Source organism: Cherax quadricarinatus, chromosome 16 (genome assembly GCF_038502225.1).
Source record: "Cherax quadricarinatus isolate ZL_2023a chromosome 16, ASM3850222v1, whole genome shotgun sequence".
NCBI classification, from domain to species: Eukaryota; Metazoa; Arthropoda; class Malacostraca; order Decapoda; family Parastacidae; genus Cherax; species Cherax quadricarinatus.
In genome coordinates, this window is record NC_091307.1 from 11,072,092 (window position 1) to 11,093,495 (window position 21,404).

At 39.2% G+C, this 21,404-nt stretch overlaps 1 protein-coding gene across 1 annotated transcript in view; it reads left to right on the top strand.

Annotated features, from left to right (window-relative positions):
- Positions 1-20,961, top strand: part of REG (proteasome regulator gamma) — a 67,793-nt gene extending 46,832 nt beyond the window's left edge. The window contains exons 5-6 of the mRNA XM_070085403.1: positions 2,041-2,211; positions 20,493-20,961. Coding sequence (XP_069941504.1) covers positions 2,041-2,211; positions 20,493-20,684 — 363 coding nt within the window. The 3' untranslated portion in view covers positions 20,685-20,961. The remainder of the gene's footprint in view (positions 1-2,040; positions 2,212-20,492) is intronic.
- The last annotated feature ends 443 nt before the right edge of the window (positions 20,962-21,404 follow it).

A 21,404-nucleotide genomic window follows, 5' to 3' on the forward strand; every position in this document is an offset into this window, starting at 1 on the left:
ATAGTTCCTTTGTATAAGGAAAAAAAATGGAACAAGAGAGAGTAGGCGTGTTGAGTATGCCTGGTAGTGTATGGTAAAAAGTCAGGGGTAAGGCAAAGTAGGATTGCAGAAAACCAGGAAGGATTTAGGAAGGGGTAGAGGATGTGTAGACCAGTTATTTGCATTGAAGCATGTAAATGAACAACAATCATCGAAAAGGCATGTTACAAATGGTATATAATACCTACTTCAATAAGGGTGTTAGGAATAATTTGTTGTATTTATGGTTTTAGAAAAGGCATATGATAGGGTGAATAGGAGAGCAAAGTGGCACAGATATTGCAAATGTATGGTATAGGTAATACATTAATAGAAGCAGTAATGAGCTTTTATGAGGAGAATGAGGCTTAGGTTAGGGTATGTAGTAGAGAAGTGGTCCATTTTCCAGTAAAAGTAGGCCTTAGGTAGGGATGTGTGATGTCACCATGATTGTTTACTGTATTTATAGATGGGGTTATAAACAAAATGCTAAGGTGTATTGTGGGAGAGAGGTGTGGGATTAAAAGAATGACAATGATACAAAATGGAAATTGTCAAAATTGCTCTGTGCCAGTGATGTGGTGCTTTTGGGAGGTTCTGAAGAGAAGTTGTGAAGTTTGGCAGACAAGTGAGAGGATGTGGAAAATAAGGAAATTAGAATTGAACACCATAAACATCATGATAATCTGAAGTATGGCAGAAGTGAATGTATTTACATATTTGATATTGAACATGGTAGGGGTCTGTGAAAGATGAGGTGAACCATAAAATAAATGAAGGGGAAAAAGAAGGGTGGACTGTGGAGAGAAAGTTCATTTATGGAATCAAAAAAAAAAAAAAGTGTTAGAATATAACGGTACCAACCAACCCATTTTATGTGGGTATGGTGATATGCAGGCTTTAAACATTGCACTGAGGAGACTGGAGATGTAAAGCTTGAGAGCATTGTATAATTTAAATATACATAAAACCTAGTGTGTAGAAATTTGAATCTGGGGTTATAAAAGGTATTATTCAGAGGGCAGAGGTGGGGTTGTTGAGGTAGTCTGGGGGTTTAGAGAGGATGAAGCAGAAGAGAATGACTAAGGTGTACAGCATGTATCCAAGGGAGAAGAAAAAAGAACTGGGATCTTTCGCGCTTACTTCCCAAGCAAACTCAGGCAGGCAGTTGCGATGAGTAAAGTTTTTCAAATTTAAATCTCAAGTGTGCGAATTAAGTCTGAGTGAACCCTTCAGCTTCCTTTAACAGTGAGCCCCACTTAATGATTCTCTAACACTAGTAGCTAATATTCTGTACCTCTTCTAATGCCTGTGCCTATGGTGGTGGGTTATAGACAAATTAAAGGTCTCTTATAAACTGTTTCTTTATTAACACCAGCTGTCTGCCACCAAGGTAGGATGACTCAATAAAAAGAAGAAACATTTTCACCATCATTCATTCATTTACTTTCTTTCCAGAAGCATGGTGACATCATAGCTCAGATGACCCTCTGAACTGCAACATCTTCCCCACCTCTCCTTCAGAGTGCAGATACTGTACCTCCCATCTCCAGGACTCAAGTCTGAATAACCAGTTTCTTTGAAACTTTTCATGAATGTTGCTTTGCTCACACTCCAACAGCACATCAAATCATAAAAACCACTTACCTCCACTAACTTACGTCTGACACCTCACACAACCCTGTTGAATTTCCAATCTTTGGTAAAAAAAAAAAAGCCTATAAAGTGCTGTAATATAATATACATGCACACTCCATTTGAGGTTATTATTCAACTGTACATTATCTGATAAGCACTTTTCATGGCATCTCACAGCAGAGACATTATTTTTGGGTTATTATGAAATGAAATAACAGCATAGTTTTCCTGGTAATACTATCATGGCAACAGAGTGCCATGTCATGTGACATTACATAAAAACACACTTCACATGCAGTGTTTTTGTTTATGCTCATTTGTGTAATCTACTGTTTGAATTCTAGATGTGAATTATTAATGAAATATTTCACATTTTTCATTCAGCTGAAAATGTGGATTTCCTTCCTGATTCCTAAAATCGAAGATGGAAATAATTTTGGCGTAAGCATCCAAGAAGAAACTCTGGGAGAGATACGTACAGTGGAGTCTGAAGCTGCTTCATTCTTTGACCAGATATCGCGCTATTATATGACACGTGCAAAGCTTGTGTCAAAGGTATGTAACAATTAGCCTTGTAGTTCAAATGCATTATTTTGATTAACCTGTTTCTATGTGTGTACAGGAGGGCCTTGCTTTACAGTGCTTTGCTTTACTGTGTTTTGCTAATGCAGCAGTTTTCAATTATACCCATTCTTCATTTATTCAGACTTCCTACAATAAATATATTCACCAGTCACTATAAGCTAAGGATGAAAATATTTTAATGTGTGTACAGTATATGCATTTTTTAGGCCTAGCTCTATTGCTCACTTAATATAGGAGAGTGTAAACATATTATCAGGCTATTATATATATTTGAAATTGAAATAAGGCTTTCACTTTACAGCAATTTTTGCTTTACAGCAGTAACCCAGAACCTAACCTGCTGTATAAACAAGACCCACCTGTATTTTTGATTACAGATTACAGTAGCATGAACTTTATCTTTTGTTGACAAAAATGCTGCCTTATGTCAGAGCTTCTGAAGTCCTGCATCACAAAGGATATGATGGGACAAGATTTGTCATTATATTTATTGCATATCTAGGTAGTAGGTTGGTAGACAGCAACCACCCAGAGAGGTACTACCGTCCTGCTAAGTGAGTGTGAAACAGAAGCCTGTAATTGCTTTACATGATGGTAGGATTGCTGGTGTCTCTTTTTCTGTCACATAAACATGCAAGATTTCAGGTACATCTTGCTACTTCTACTTACACTTAGGTCACACTACAAATGCATGTACAAGCATATACATATTCAGACCCTCTGGGTTTTCTTCTATTTTCTTACTAGTTCTTGTTCTTGTTTATTTCTAGTTATCTCCATGGGGAAGTGGAACAAAATTCTTCCTCCATAAGCCATGTGTGTTGTAAGAGGCAACTAAAATGCCAGTAACCCCTTCTGTATATATTACTAAATTTAAAAGGAGAAACTTTCATTTTTTCTTTTGGGTCACCCTGCCTAGGTGGGATATGGCCCTGGTTTGTTGAAAGATTTATTGCATAGTCATTATAGTCTTACCAATTGACCTGCATATTGATTTAACCCAGTATATATATATCTTACAAGTTATCATAGGGCTATTACACTTAAGTACAAACCATGTACTTTCCTGTTTGTGGCTTCAAGAGAAAAGCTCATTGTTTCTCATCATCAGTATGTAGTTTTATATAAAAAATGAAGATTCCTATAGTTGTAGCACTTGCTACCTACTTGTAACCCATTCCGTTGTAATACCACTGCGAGGAAATGTTTTGTATTACCTGTTGATTTATTTGGAAGTCTAACATGTTTTTAGCTATGACATATCTCCCCCTGCTTGTTGATAATGTTAGGAAGTCTTTCTTGATTTTAGTTATGGCCTCTTTCTGCTTGTTGATGGTGTTGTATTATATGTATTTATCATATCTTCTCTTTTCCTCCTATCAGCCAAAGATAAAATATTCAATACAGTGTAACCCAGAGTTTCGGCCACCCTGAGTATCGGCCGCTTCAAGTTTCAGCCGCTTTTTTCAGCTAAATTTTGTCCAAAGTTTCAGCCTGTGCCCCGTGTTTCGGCTGGCATACTAGACCTGTCAGCCTGCCTGCGCAGGCATTGTGAGCCAGTCTAACTTTGTTTATCCTTGAGTGAACATTACCCTGCACACTCATCCAAACATTTCACAATAAATTCATTGTGTTTAGTGGTTGTTTATTGATTGTGACTGAAATAAGCCACCATGGGCCCAAAGAAACTTCATAGTGGCAGCCCTTTGGTAAAGAAATTGAGAGACACATTAGAATTGAAGAAAGAAATTGTAGCAAAGTACCAAAGTGGAGGAGGAAGAGAGAGGGGAGAATGTGCCTTCTTCAGTGATTCAGTGTTTCTACGATATGTACGATACTAAAGCAGCATGAGTCGATAAAGGCTATATCGCCAGCCAGTGATAAAGTGTAGCATTAACAGTGTAGCAAGTAAGTTAAGCGATAGAAAAAATGACGACACGAAACTTAACTCCTCCATTGTTGTTTGAGGTATATAGGGCGACTGAAAACACCGCTGCCTCTGCTGCTGCTTATGCTTGTGCTCTCAGTGGCCCTTATACACCCAACAACAACACAACACAACACCAGTCGTGACATATGTAATTTTTTTTTTTTTTTTATTAACACACTGGCCGATTCCCACCAAGGCAGGGTGGCCCGAAAAAGAAAAACTTTCACCATCATTCACTCCATCACTGTCTTGCCAGTTTTTAAACTGCAACATTAACACCCCTCCTTCAGAGTGCAGGCACTGTACTTCCCATCTCCAGGACTCAAGTCCGGCCTGCCGGTTTCCCTGAATTCCTTCATAAATGTTACTTTGTTCACACTCCAACAGCACGTCAAGTATTAAAAACCATTTGCCTCCAAGGATAAAGTTCTTTGTCTCCACAGACTCCTAAGTGCACCGCTCACCCTTTTCCCCTCATCAATTCTATGACTCGCCTCATCTTTCATAGATCCATCCGCTGACACGTTCACTCCCAAATATCTGAATACATTCACCTCCTCCATACTCTCTCCTTCCAATCTGATATCCAATCTTTCATCACTTAATCTTTTTGTTATCCTCATAACCTTACTCTTTCCTGTATTCACTTTTAATTTCCTTCTTTTATATACCCTACCAAATTCATCCACCAACCTCTGCAACTTCTCTTCAGAATCTCCCAAGAGCACAGTGTCATCAGCAAAGAGCAACTGTGACAACTCCCACTTTGTGTGATTCTTTATCTTTTAACTCCACTCCTCTTGTCAAGACCCAAGACCAATACGTAATGACGTATTTTATTCATTCTAGTGTAATGTCATGTTTCTATGTTGTTAATATTGTTTATTATGTCATATTAGATGAATTGTGATAGATAAATAAGCCATAGACTTGATATTAGTGTCATATTGAAGGACTATCCTGTCCTGCCTCCAAACAAATTCTCCTGCCTCTCTCATACACCAACAAGAGTTGTCAATAAAGGTAATACTGATTTAAATGTTCATTTATCCATTAAAATTACTGGTTTATATTTATTTCTCATTGTTTTGTTTCTAAATATTTTTGGGTGGAATGGATTAATTGGATTTACATTATTTCTTATGGGAAATATTGCTTCAACTTTACACCGTTTCGACTTTAGGCCTAGCTCCTGGAATGGATTATGGCCGAAACTCAGGATTCCACTGTACTTTCAGATTTTGAGAATATGAATGCTGTATGTTAAGGGTTTGCCAAAATATAGATATCAGTGGGTATCGGCTACTTTTAAAGTTATTGTAATAATGTTGGTAGAATTACTGACAATATGTAAAGTAAAAGGACACAAGTGCAACTAGTGTGACATTTTATTGTGGCAACGTTTCGCTCTCCAGGAGCTTTGTCAAGCCGATACAAACAGTATATGGACACAGAGGGTATATAAAGGTTCAGAGTGAGGTGCAATACTAGTGAGGTACCATTTCGATGTTCACTAGTGGTAGTAGTAGTAGTAGCAGTAGTGACAATATGGTAGAGCAATTAATTCGTACATGAGTAAAAGGATATAAAAGCTATTACTTGGGTAACATAAAAATAGGTTGGGCAAATATAGACTGGATAGAGAAGGCCTTTTTCAGTGTTCACTCTCTGTAATGTGCACTGGGGTCTCCCATCAGTGCCGTCCTAGCCAACTTATACATGGAACACCTAGAGTCCGAACACTTCGCAAACATCATCCCTTCAAGCATCACTTGGTTACGTTACGTGGACGACGTCCTCGTAATAACTCCCAAACGTTTTGATGTACGGAATCTTCAGGCAAGGCTCAACGCAGTTGAACCGGCGATCCAGTTTACACTAGAAGAAGAGTCCAATGACAAGCTACCTTTCCTCGACGTCCTCATTCACAAAGTAGACAACAACCTAAGATTTCAAGTTTATTGGAAACCTACCAATAAAAATGGTCTCACACACTTCTATTCCAGTCAAGATACCAAGACCAAAAGAGGCATCATCATCGGGTTTTTCCTAAGAGCATACCGAATTTGTAGTCCTGAGTTTCTTGACGAGGAATGTACATACATTCACCAGACCTTCACTGAGTTACATTTTCCTTCCTTTTTCATCAAAGACTGCAAGAAAAGAGCTCTACAGATCATTAATTCTCCACGCACTAACACCACTCCCAACAAAGTTATAATTCTTCCCAACAACCAGGTTGCACTGAACGTTTCCAAAGTACTTTCACAAGCTAACACCAGAGTCGCCATCGCTTCTAGCACTTCAATAAAGGGTCTAACTAGGACAAAATCAAAGCACCACGACCCAGTCAATGCAGGGGTTTACACGATACCCTGTGGAGGCTGTGACAAGATTTATGTAGGTGAAACAGCAAGAAACCTCGACACCCGCCTCAGTGAACACATTTACGCATGTAGGAACAATAACTTGAGCAACGCCTGTGTACAACACCGAAATTCCACCAATCATCTCATGAAATTCAGGGACGCCCAATTAGTGATCAAAGAAACTAATTTCCGCAGACGCAAGTGCCTCGAATCAGCACTGATCGCTGTTTCGAATACAATTAAACAAAACAACGGCAGCTTCACCATCTCTGAAGTCTTAACGAGAATCCTCCTGAAAACAGTAAACCCTGCCATCACATAGTCTCTCCTGTTATACTACACAAAGCACAGTACAGAGAGTGAACACTGAAAAGGCCTTCTCTATCCAGTCTATATTTGTCCAACCTATTTTTATGTTACCCAAGTAATAGCTTTTATATCCTTTTACTCATGTACGAATTATTTGCTCTACCATATTGTCACTACTGCTACTACTACTACTACCACTAGTGAACATTGAAATGGTACCTCACTAGTATTGCACCTCACTCTGAGCCTTTATATACCCTCTGTGTCCATATACTGTTTGTATCGGCTTGACAAAGCTCCTGGAGAGCGAAACGTTGCCACAATAAAATGTCACATTAGTTGCACTTGTGTCCTTTTACTTTACTTTTAAAGTTATTAGTGAAAAGGTGGCTGATACTTTTAAAATACATAATAATGCAGTTGTGATAGTAGGTTTATAGACAGCAACCACTCGGGGAGGTACTACATTCGTACCAAGTGAGTGTAAAAAGGAAACCTGTGTGTGTATTTGTTTTACATGATGGTAGGATTGCTGGTGTCTTTTTTTGTCATAAACATGCAAGATTTCAGGTACGTCTTGCCACTTCTACTTACACTTAGGTCACACAACACATGCATGTACACGTTTATGTATACACACTTATCTTCTGAGTTTTCTTTGATTTTATCTTAATAGTTCTTGTTCTTATTGCTTTTCCATTCGTATCCATGACTAAGTGGAATAAGAATCTTTCCTCCATATGCCATGTGTGTTGTAAAAGTCAACTAAAATGCCGGGAACAACGGGCTAGTAACCCCTTTTCCCATATAGCTTACTAAAAAGAAAAAGAAGAAAACCGTCAAAGTGGGATGTTTGAATATGCGTGGATGTTGTGCGAATGATAAAGAGATGATTGTGAATGTTATGAATGAAAAGAAGCTGGATGTCCGGGCTTTAAGTGAAGCAAAGCTGAAGGGGGGTAGGAGAGTTTCAGTGGGGAGAAATAAATGGAATTAGGTCAGGGGTTTCAAACAGAGTTAGATCTAAAGGAGGAGTAGCAATAATGTTGAAGGATAAGTTATGGCAGGAAAATGAGAGGAGAGAGAGAGATTTTGGGAAATGTTGAGTGAGTGCATGGGGAGTTTTGAACCAAGTGAGAGTACTTGTGGTTGGGGATCTCAGTGAGTAAGAATATTGTGGAGGGAGTAGTAGGTAAATTTGGGGTGCAAGGGGTAAATGGGGAGCCTTTAATGCTCATGAGCTATTTGTAGAAAGAGGTTTGGTAATAAGTAATAGACATTTTATGAAAAAGAGAACAAATAAGTATACAAGGTATGATATAGCACATAATTAGTGTGTTAGATTATGTATTGGTGGATAAAAGGTTGATGGGTAGGCTTCAGGATGTACATGTTTATAGAGGGGCAACGGATATATTGGATCATTATTTAGTTGTAGCTACAGTTAGAGTAAGAGGTAGATGGGATAAAAGGAAAATGGCAACAGCAAGTAAGAGAGAGGTGAAAATGAATAGACTAAGGGAGGAGGAAGTTAGTGTGAGATATAGGCAACTATTGGCAGAAAGGTGAGCTAGTGCAAGTATGAGTAGTGGGGGGTTGAGGAGAGATGGGATAGTTTTAAAAATGCAGTATTAGAATGTGGGGCAGAAGTTTGTGGCTATAGGAGGGTGGATGCAGGAGGAAAGAGAAGTGATTGGTGGAATGATGAAGTAAAGGATGTGATAAAAGGGAAGAAGGTAGCTTATGAGAGGTTTTTACAAAGCAGAAGTGTTATAAGAAGAGCAGAGTATATGGAGAGTAAAAGAAAGGTTGAGAGAGTGCAAAAGGAGAGCAGATGATACAGTGGGAGAGGTACTGTCAAGAAATTTTGCTGAAAATAAGAAAATTTTAGTGTAAGATAAACAAGTTAAGAAAGCCTAGGGAACGAATGGATTTGTCAGTAAATGGGGAGCTGGAGGTATTGGGTAGATGGCAGGAATATTTTGAGGAACTTTTAAATGTCAATGAAGAGAGGGAGGCGGTAATTTTATGCACTGGCCAGGGAGCTATAACATCTTTTAAGAGTGAAGAAGAGCAGGATGTGAGTGTGGGGGAGGTGCTTGAGGCATTACGTAGAATGAAAGGGGGTAAAGCAGCTACAACTGATGAGAGCATGACAGAAATGTTAAGAGCAGGGGAGGATATAGTGTTGGTGGGAGACAGCCGACTTGTTGAAAAAAAAAAATGTATGAAAGAGGGGAAGGTACTTAGGGATTGGCAGAGAGCATTTATAGTTCCTTTATATAAAGGGAAAGGGGACAAAAGAGATTGTAAAAAATATAGGGGAATAAGTTTACTGAGTATAGGAAAATGACAGGATGGATAATGAGAACCTTCAAAACGAGGGATCCCAAGCCCATGATGACACTCTTCAGGTCACTTGTTCTATCTAGGCTGGAATATTGCTGCACACTAACAGCACCTTTCAAGGCAGGTGAAATTGCTGACCTAGAAAATGTACAGAGAACGTTCACGGCGCGCATAACGGAGATAAAACACCTCAATTACTGGGAGCGCTTGAGGTTCCTGAACCTGTATTCCCTGGAACGCAGGCGGGAGAGATACATGATTATATACACCTGGAAAATCCTAGAGGGACTAGTACCGAACTTGCACACGAAAATCACTCACTACGAAAGCAAAAGACTTGGCAGACGATGCAACATCCCCCCAATGAAAAGCAGGGGTGTCACTAGCACGTTAAGAGACCATACAATAAGTGTCAGGGGCCCAAGACTGTTCAACTGCCTCCCAGCATACATAAGGGGGATTACCAACAGACCCCTGGCAGTCTTCAAGTTGGCACTGGACAAGCACCTAAAGTCGGTTCCTGATCAGCCGGGCTGTGGCTCGTACGTTGGTTTGCGTGCAGCCAGCAGTAACAGCCTGGTTGATCAGGCTCTGATCCACCAGGAGGCCTGGTCGATCAGGCTCTGATCCACCAGGAGGCCTGGTCACAGACCGGGCCGCGGGGGCGTTGACCCCCGGAACTCTCTCCAGGTAAACTCCAGGTAAAGTGTATAGTAGGGTAATTATTGAAAGAATTAGAGGTAAGACAGAGAGTAAGATTGCAGATGAGCAAGGAGGCTTTAGAGAGGGTAGGGGATGTATAGATCAAGTGTTTACATTGAAGCATATACAGTAGACTGTCGTTTAACACGGTAGTTATGTTCCTGAAAACGCCGTGGTAGTTAAAACCGTGTAAGACAAACTGAAGAACTTATGGGGAAAATAGGGTAATGTTCCTGGGAGCCCCCAAAAAGTCAAACAACTATTTTTTAGACCAACAGATCTTACAAAAATAAAAGTGAATATGTAATTGTAGTTCATTGTTGTGATATATTACATTTTCACTGTTTAAGACTACAAGTGCAACAGAAATAATAGTATTTCTTACCTTAAATTGTGGGTGCTGGTGTTTGTGGATGATTGTGAAGAGAGTGGAGAGTTATGCTGTGGCCCTACTGGCCTGAGGTGGATGGTACTGAAGTCGATGGTTGTACTGGAGTGTGCATAAATTCTGTAATGGATTTCTGGGCTATTTTACCCTGCAGTATATTATACAGCTGATGATAAGGTATCAGCTGCAATAGACAATGTTTCAGAGCACTGATTCTAGATTTGTCAGGGTCCTCCTCAGTGAAAAAGTCTAACTTTAAGCAGTCATGTCAGTCAAAAATCAGTCAAGTCAGTCAGTAATTTAGTAAATCAGTCAAGTCAGTCAGTCAAGTCAGCCAGTCAGTCAAGTCAATCAGTAAGTCAGTCAGTGAGGTCAGTTATTCATCACTCAAGCTTATATATATTTACCTCATTCTTTTTAAACATAGTATAAATTACCTAGGATAACCCAAGAAATCCAGACAAAGTGCTATACTCTGCTTGAAGATGTGAGTAAAAGTGATGACACAGTCTTGTGGCTCTCTGAGACAGAGAGCTAGATGGATAGACAGATAGACAGGGAGCTTGACAGACAGACAAATAGACAGACAGAAATGTTAGTGTACCAGTATCAGTGTACTAGTGTTCCACCCTCCTCCTCCTCTTCTTCCTCTTCCTCCTCTTCCTCGTCCATAGTGTAAATTACAAGGAGTCAGCAGCTGTCAAAGTGACATATTGGGTCATTACTCTTTCCCCCTCCGGCCTGTCAAAACAATGGGGTCGGATGCTGCTTCCCCTCCTCCATTCTATCTAATTATCTTTCTCCCTCATTCTATCTGTCTGTCTATCTCTGTCTCACAGGTACACATAAATACAAGTATACATAGTATAAATTACCTAGGATAACCCAAGAAACCCAGACAAAGTGCTATACTCTGCTTGATTGTACAAACTGATGCCTCATTAAGGCCTCAGGCTATCTCTTGTCGAATATCTCTATTTTCTTCGTTAACTTTTAAGACTTAAATGCTTATACCTTTTTTTTTTTTTTTTTTAATAATAAAAAAAAAACTTTTCTTGCCACTTTCAGCAACACTGGTATGCCTACTGGGTGCCATGATTGTTTGACAGATACAGGATATATCAATTAAAATATCAAAACACTATTCACAAACACAGCTAGTTCCTAACACAATGAAACTGGACACATATGAATGAATGCTGGGATGGGGGTTTCAGGAATGTTGGTGCTGGGAGTGTCTGGGGTAGACATGCACTCCAAATTTTTTCCCCTCCCACAAACTGTACCGTGTTAAGTTAATTTTACAATGTGTTATTCAAAAATATGCCGCAATCTTCAGTAGTGCTATAACCAAAACGTGCGACTCAAAACTGTGTGGAACGACGATATACTGTATGTGAACAGTATATTTAGATAAAGGTAGGGAAGTTTTCATTGCATTTATGGATTTAGAAAAGGCATATGATAGAGTGGATAGGGTAGCAATGTGGCAGATGTTGCAAGTGTATGGAATAGGTAGTAAGTTACTAAATGCTGTAAAGAGTTTTTATGAGGATAGTGAGGCTCAGGTTAGGATGTGTAGGAGAGAGGGAGATTACTCCCCGGTAAAAGTAGGTCTTAGATAGGGGTTTGTAATGTCACCATGGTTGTTTAATACATTTATAGATGGGGTTGTAAAAGAAGTAAATGCTAAGGTATTGGGGAGAGGGTTGGGATTAAATTATGGGGAATCAAATGCAAAATGGGAGTTGACACAGCTACTTTTTGCTGATGATACTATGCTTATGGGAGATTCTAAAGAAAAGTTGCAAGGGAGGGTGTGTAAAGGTAGAAAGTTGAAAGTGAACATAGAAAAGAGTAAGGTGATGAGGGTATCAAATGATTTAGATAAAGAAAAATTGGATATCAAATTGGGGAGGAGGAGTATGGAAGAAGCAAATGTTTTCAGATACTTGGGAGTTGACGTGTCGGCGGATGGATTTATGAAGGATGAGGTTAATCATAGAATTGATGAGGGAAAAAAGGTGAGTGGTGCATTGAGGTATATGTGGAGTCAAAAAACGTTATCTATGGAGGCAAAGAAGGGAATGTATGAAAGTATAGTAGTACCAACACTCTTATATGGGTGTGAAGCTTGGGTGGTAAATGCAGCAGCGAGGAGACGGTTGGAGGCAGTGGAGATGTCCTCGAAAGGGTTGGAGAGAGGGGGTAAAGGAGGTTTTGTGGGCAAGGGGCTTGGACTTCCAGCAAGCGTGCGTGAGCGTGTTAGATAGGAGTGAATGGAGACGAATGGTACTTGGGCCCTGACGATCTGTTGGAGTGTGAGCAGGGTAATATTTAGTGAAGGGATTCAGGGAAACCGGTTATTTTCATATAGTCGGACTTGAGTCCTGGAAATGGGAAGTACAATGCCTGCACTTTAAAGGAGGGGTTTGGGATATTGGCAGTTTGGAGGGATATGTTGTGTATCTTTATACGTATATGCTTCTAAACTGTTGTATTCTGAGCACCTCTGCAAAAAGAGTGATTATGTGTGAGTGTGGTGAAAGTGTTGAATGATGATAAAAGCATTTTCTTTTTGGGGATTTTCTTTCTTTTTTGGGTCACCCTGCCTCGGTGGGAGACGGCCAACTTGTTGAAAAAAAAAAAAAAAAAGTCTGTTGAGTATACCTGGTAAAGTGTATGGTAGAGTTATTATTGAAAGAATTAAGAGTAAGACGGAGAATAGGATAGCAGATGAACAAGGAGGCTTTAGGAAAGGTAGGGGTGTGTGGACCAGGTGTTTACAGTGAAACATATAAGTGAACAGTATTTAGATAAGGCTAAAGAGGTTTTTGTGGCATTTATGGATTTGGAAAAGGCGTATGACAGGGTGGATAGGGGGGCAGTGTGGCAGATGTTGCAGGTGTATGGTATAGGAGGTAGGTTACTGAAAGCAGTGAAGAGTTTTTACGAGGATAGTGAGGCTCAAGTTAGAGTATGTAGGAAAGAGGGAAATTATTTCCCAGTAAAAGTAGGCCTTAGACAAGGATGTGTGATGTCACCGTGGTTGTTTAATATATTTATAGATGGGGTTGTAAGAGAAGTAAATGCGAGGGTCTTGGCAAGAGGTGTGGGGTTAAAAGAAAAGAATCACACACAAAGTGGGAGTTGTCACAGTTGCTCTTTGCTGATGACACTGTGCTCTTGGGAGATTCTGAAGAGAAGTTGCAGATTGGTGGATGAATTTGGTAGGGTGTGCAAAAGAAGAAAATTAAAAGTGAATACAGGAATGAGTAAGGTTATGAGGATAACAAAAAGATTAGGTGATGAAAGATTGGATATCAGATTGGAGGGAGAGAGTATGGAGGAGGTGAATGTATTCAGATATTTGGGAGTGGACGTGTCAGCGGATGGGTCTATGAAAGATGAGGTGAATCATAGAATTGATGAGGGGAAAAGGGTGAGTGGTGCACTTAGGAGTCTGTAGATACAAAGAACTTTGTCCTTGGAGGCAAAGAGGGGAATGTATGAGAGTATAGTTTTACCAATGCTCTTATGTGTGTGTGAAGCATGGGTGATGAATGTTGCAGTGAGGAGAAGGCTGGAGGCAGTGGAGATGTCATGTTTGAAGGCAATGTGTGGTGTGAATATAATGCAGAGAATTCGTAGTTTGGAAGTTAGGAGGAGGTGCGGGATTACCAAAACTGTTGTCCAGAGGGCTGAGGAAGGGTTGTTGAGGTGGTTCGGACATGTAGAGAGAATGGAGCGAAACAGAATGACTTCATGAGTGTATCAGTCTGTAGTGGAAGGAAGGTGGGGTAGGGGTCGGCCTAGGAAAGGTTGGAGGGAGGGGGTAAAGGAGGTTTTGTGTGCTAGGGGCTTGGACTTCCAGCAGGCATGCGTGAGTGTGTTTGATAGGAGTGAATGGAGACAAATGGTTTTTAATACTTGACGTGCTGTTGGAGTGTGAGCAAAGTAATATTTATGAAGGGGTTCAGGGAAACCGGCAGGCCGGGCTTGAGTCCTGGAGATGGGAAGTACAGTGCCTGCACTCTGAAGGAGGGGTGTTAATGTTGCAGTTTAAAAACTGTAGTGTAAAGCACTCTTCTGGCAAGACAGTGATGGAGTGAATGATGGTGAAAGTTTTTCTTTTTCGGGCCACCCTGCCTTGGTGGGAATCGGCCAGTATGATGATAATAATAATAAAAAAAAATTGGAGTGTGGAAATTAGGAGGAGGTGTGGAGTTACTAAAAGTATTAGTCAAAGGGCTGAAGAGGGGTTGTTGAGGTGGTTTGGTCATTTAAAGAGAATGGGTCAAAGTAGAATGACTTGGAGAGCATATAAATCTGTTGGGGAAGGAAGGCAGGGTAGGGGTCATCCTTGAAGGGAGGGAGTAAAGGAGGTTTTGTGGGTGAGGGTTTTGGACTTCCAAGAAGCGTGCATGAGCGTGTTAGATAGTGAATGGAGATGAATGGTTTTTGGGACCTGATGAGCTGTTGGAGTGTGAGCAGGGTAATATTTTGTGAAGGTATTCAGGGAAACTGGTTAGCCAGAGTTGAGCCCTGGAAATGGGAAATCCAATCCCAGCACTTTAAAGGAGGGGTTTGGGATATTGGCAGTTTGGAGAGATTTCTAAACTGTCGTATCTGAGCGCCTCTGCAAAGACAGTGATTATGTATGAATGAGGTGAAAGTTTTGAATGATAAAACTATTTTCTTTCTTTTTGGGGATTTTCTTTCTTTTTGGGGATTTCCTTCCTTTTTGAGTCACCTGCCTCGGTGGGAGACGGCCCACGTGTTAAAAAAAAAAAAATTACAGTACGTATTACACGTTTGTTGTCTGACACTCAAGCTCTCTGGAAATTCTTCAGATATTTATTTTCATAATTGATTTCTAATTTAGAAATCTGATGAAAATGTATGTAGATTTTCAGAATTCTTTCTTTGTATTTTGTCAACCTTATTGGAGTACTTAAAGTTATTTAATCTACCTGTCATATTTACACATTGGAAATTTCCCCCACTTTGTGTGCCCTATGTTTGACCAATTCCATTGTTCCAATTGACCAAACTCATAGCTGTTTCACTAGCATTCCTTCTGTCAGTTGAGTACAAGAAACTGCCCATTTACCTATTTCAACTACCCATTAAAGTGATGAGAAATTGGTAATTTGGCCAGTTTCACACAAAATTAAAAAATTGCCAGTTTAAAACTAGGGTCCAGAATAAATAATGAAAACATTTCCTCTGTTCCTTAGTCATGTCTCTAGGCTCATCTTTTATTACGCTTGCTTTCCATTTTGAATTTTTATTCACACAAAAAAATAGAAGATTTAGTGTTGTGCAGACCACTGCATTATTGTAATAATTGTATAAATAACGTCGGTGCATTCCTAAATTCGCATTAGACTGGCTAGTTGGATGCCTATCGGACAAGTGGCTTCATTTGTGTACTCTGGAATATCGGCAAAAATCAAAATATCTGCTACTTTGAACTCAGTTTCAAGCTACTTTCAGTCCTGAAACCAATCAAAATCATCTCTGTTTCTGTAATATATCTTACATTCTATCAAATAAGACTAAGAAACCCAGAATACCACTACAGTGGACCCTCCCTTTTCATTCTTAATACGTTCCAGAGAGTCCAACGAAATGTGAAATTGACTAAAGCTGAAACCATTTTCAACATAAGAAATAATGTAAATCCAATTAATCCATTTCAGACATCCATAAGTATAAAAAAAAATACATTTTATAGAGAAAAACTATATTCCACGGCTTATTTACCTATCACAATTCATCTAATATGACATAAACAATATTAATAACATAGAAACATGACATATACTCTGGAATGAATAAAATATGTCATTACATATGTGAGGAATAAATGGTGGTGATATTGTTGGGTTTATAAGGGCCACTGAGAGAAGCTGTACATATTAGTGGTAGTGAAGGCAGCAGCAGAGACCACCAACACTATTCACACAAACGAATGAGAAATCGAGTATTAAACAATAATAATATGACACTTACCTTTATTGAAAACTCTTGTTGGTGTATGGAAGACAGGAGGAGGGGAGAGGATGGAGAAGTTAAACTATTGTTTGGAAGGGGAATCCCCTTCCATAAAGAGAGCTCTTGTAGCTCTACCCCCTACCACAATCACTACCACCCTCTACTACCATCACTACCACCCTCTACCACCATCACTACCACCCTCTACCACTATCAACCACCTTCACAACTGCTACCACCCTCTACCACCATCACTACTACTACCACCATCACTATCACCTTCTACCACCATCACAATCACCCTCTACCACCATCACAACCACTACCACCTGTCATCATCACAACTGCTACCACCCTCTACCACCATCACAACTGCTACCACCCTCTACCACCATCACAGCTGCTACCACCCTCTACCACCATCACAGCTGCTACCACCCTCTACCACCATCACAACTGCTACCACCCTCTACCACCATCACAACTGCTACCACCCTCTACCACCATTACAACCACTACCACCATCACAACTGCTACCACCCTTTACCACCATCACTATCACCCTCTACCACCATCATTACCACCCTCTACCACCATCACAACCACTACCATCCTGTACCACCACTTTTATTTTTCTACAAACTTTTCCTTTAATTCTTTCGTGTTTCTTACCTTCTTTACCAAAGGACTGGCAGTAGAAGCTTTGTTTGGGCCCATGGTGGCTTATTTAGCAGTCAAATAGAATAAACAAGTGCAAGAAACCACAAATTATTACGAAATAATTCATGTCGGCTCGCAGAGTAATGTTCACTCAACCATAAACAAAGTGATACTGCCTCAGGATGAGTGTGTGGGAGGTTGTGTGAGCAGCACACTCAGATCTCTACTGTACCACCAACAAGAACGAAGGAGAGCAATGACAACTGAGCCGCCAATATTTTTACTGTACCACCGACGAGAACAGAGTAACGCAACAAAAACTGAGCCAATATTTTTACAGAGAAAATTGGCCAAAACTGAAATGAACGAAAGCAGAGGTCAATGGAAAGGGAGGGTCTGCTGTATTAAAAGGCGTACAAAAATATACCATAAGTTGCTGAACATGTACGAACCATAAACAGACAGGTTCGTCTGTTTACATACTCTGCGGCTCTGTCCTCTCTCATTTACTTGTTCTCTCTCTCTCATTTATTCATTATCTCGTTTACTCACCTCTCACCTTACATTAAGGCTACAAATATTTTAAGGTAAATAATGAGTGTACTGTATATGCATTTTATCACTAGGGTGCTTTAAATCTCATAGTATATTGTGTGTGGGTGGGTTGGTCAGGCAGGCTACCATACCTCCCACACCTGACTTCCTACAAATATATACTTTTCACCTCTCACCCTACATTTAGACCATTAAGACTATGTACAAATATTTGAAGGGAAGTAATGAGTGTACTGTATATGCATTTTATCACTAGGGCGCTTTAAACAGTATATTACGTGTGGGTGGGTTGGCCAGGAGGGCTACCATACCTACCGCACCTGACTTCTTACAATAAATATTATTCACCTCTCGCCTTACATTAAGACTACAAATATTTTGAGATAAGTAATGGATCATCCTCGAAAGGGTTGGAGGGAGAGGGTAAAGGAGGTTATGTGGGCGAGGGGCTTGGACTTCCAGGAAACGTGCGTGAGCATGTTAGATAGGAGTGAATGGAGACGAATGGTATTTGGGACCTGACGAGCTGTTGGAGTGTGAGCAGGGTAATATTTAGTGAAGGGATTCAGGGAAACCGGTTAATTTACATAGCTGGACTTGAGTTCTGGAAATGGGAAGTACAATGCCTGCACTCTAAAGGAGGGGTTCAGGATATTGGCAGTTTGGAGGGATATGTTGTGTATCTTTATACATATATACTCCTAAATTGTATTCTGAGCACCTCTGCAAAAACAGTGGGAGACAGCCGACTTGTTAAAAAAAAAAAAGTAATAAGTGTACTGTGTGTGTGTATTTTACTTTTTATTGTTTTTTAATGCCTAGTTCTGTTGCAAGCTTAACATATGTTAATGTAAACTTGTTATCTGGATTTATATGCATTTATAAATGGAAAAACATGGCGTTCTGCTTTCCTGCGATTCCGCTTTCTGGCAGTAGCCTGGAACCTAACCTGCCGTATAAGTGAAGTCCTACTGTACTTGCAACGCTTGGATATTTATTTAAGCAATATTTTGCTCACTAGGAGTTTTATCAAAATTTCAAACTTTCTTTGTAACTCACATTTTTTCCTTTTACCCTAGGAGCTACTGTGCATTAAGTTTGAACTTGCAATAGTTTATCCTTGTTTTTTGGGTGAAGATGCCCTATCATTGTTGTACAGTGAAACCTCAAAAATCGAACTTAATCCGTTCCAGGAGCTAGTTCTAAATTCGAAAAGTCTGAAATTCGAAGCAATATTTTCCATAAGAAATAATGGAAATACAATTAATCCGTTCCAGAAACCCAAAAATATTCACACAAAAAATACATTTTATAGAGATTAATTACAGTTTTACATACAACAAATACTATAGTTTTTAATTATGTATAGTAATACATATAAAATAACATTTTTACTTACCTTTATTGAAGATTGGTGATGGCATCTGGAAGATAGGGAGGAGGAGAGAGGGAGTTGAGGTTAGTGTTTGGAAGGAGAATCCTTTTCCATGAGGACATCAGGTAAAGCCCTCTCTGGGGTTACTTCCCTTCTCTGTCTTTTAATGCCACTAGGACCAGCTTGAGAGTCACTGGACCCCTGTCTCACAAAATAACTGTCCACAGTCCTCTGTTTCTGGCGCCTCTTTAACATTTCCCTAAAATGGGACATGGTTCTGTCACTGAACTTGTTGCAAAGATTGCTTGTTTCATCTTGCTCAAGGTGGTACTTCTGCACAAACATTTGGACATCATTCCACTTGGCACAAATCTCCTTAATCTTTGAAGAAGGCACCTCATCCACTCCCTATATTAACACCTTTCGCAACATCAGCTTCCTTGATTTGTTCTTTCTTTGACAGGATAGAACCCGGCGCCTGCGCGGGGACGCGGATAGAGCGGGCGGCAGACAGGTCCCGTACCCAGCGGTCCGAAAATAGGGGCGCATTCGATAATAGGGACACAGTTTGTCCGAAAAACTGGTCCTATTTTCAAAATGTTCGATATGTGATACGTTCGATTTTTGAGGTTCCACTGTATATTGCAAATTTGGTTGTATAGTCTAATTTCAGTCTGTCATGTGTTTTGAACAACTTCAGAGCTTCCCATATAAGCTTTATTTTACAGTTAATCAGTATCATTCATGTGATCTTAGTCACAATTTTTATTTTTTTTAATGCTGACTCATAAGCCCCCTCTGTGTTTTATGTCTATAATATTTTATTAAACAATATTTATTCATATTTCTATTGTTTGACATTTATCCACATTAAATGCTTTCATCCAGTTCATACTCAGCCTGTTCAATCTGTCCAGATGTTCATGCAAGGATGCATAAACATTTTTATTGCTTATCTGCCATAGGATTTTTGTGTAGTCTATGAACATGTTCATATAGTTCTCAGTTCAGTCTGTCAAGTCATTTATCGTGTATTCAAACTAGGGAATGAAAATTCTGTAATGATCTTGCTGAGGTGAAGGTCAGTACTGCTCCCAGTGACTAAGAATCCTACCTCATTACGCATTCTGTAGTCCAACTTAAAGAGCATACTTGGAGATGCCAGTTCCCTAAGGAAGAGCTTCCAAACTGGGTTCTGCAAAAAATAAGTTGTTCAGATTATGTGAAATATTTCATGAGTGAGAGATACAGAGAGTATGATTTTACAATTTTTTTTACCTTTGGATTTTAAATGAGTGACTGACTGTAGAAAAAAGTGGGCTGAGGATCGTTGACATACATTTTAAACATACAGCTGATGATCAAACACTCTTTGTTATAGTTCATCAGGTTAGGTTATCACTCTTTCTAGGTTTCAGTTGGTATATGAGAGTTATGGCCATGTTAATGTTATTAATACATTGTATGTTTTTTTTTTTTAGCTTTTATCCCATCTAATACTCTATAATACTGTATTATGTATAGAAAAGCAAACCTCTATGACTAGTTAAGAACTTTATGCAAAATTCGGAAAGCAGAGTTTCATTAATAATTTTCTTTTTTTTTTCATTTTAGGTTGCCAAGTATCCTCATATTGATGATTACCGCCGAACTGTAGTGGAGTTAGATGAAAAGGAATATCTGTCTTTACGCATTACTCTGTCTGAGATACGAAACCACTATGCCACACTCCATGACATGATCACAAAGAACATGGAGAAAATCAAGAAGCCACGGTCTACTAACTCCATTGAAGCGATGTATTAAACATTTCCTCATTTCCTATAAACTAAACAGAATTCTGTCTTAAGTGTACTGTCCAAGAAATATCAGTGTATTCAAAACAATCGCAAGAATTTTTTGTTTTAAGTTTATGGAAAGATAACTTGAATTAAAACTATACAGGTAAATTACTGCTGTTACCTTAAGGGATTTTACTTGTTATATTTCACTATTTATACTCAAATAAGGCATTATTGAACTGTTACATATAAAAGTTATAAAGAAATGAAACACTAGCATACATGCTCATATGATTGTTGTTCACATTTGTTTGATTTATATCCTACTAATTATTAGTGTCATCAGAGCGTAAGCTTTCCTTGGTTATGCAACATACCTTAACCAAAAGAAATATTTTACTTGTTACTTCTTACAGTATTAAGGTAATTTTTACTGGATATTATGTGTAATTTCCCCTTACATACTATTTTTACCTAATGTGTACAAATGACGTTACATAACATTTTAATTACAGGTAGATATATTTCCTTGAGGAAAATATATTTTTTATAATGCTTATTTACTATTTTATGTGAAAGTTTGAAATGTTTTGACAAAATAGTTTTAAAATTTGGAGGAGAGTAATGTTTATTTTGCAGGTTATTTTTTCTCCTTATGCCTTTACAAAATGGCAGCTATCTTAAAAATGACACCATTGCCTAATAATCTAATTTAAATGTTTTCTAGTTATTTGGCCACTGGCAA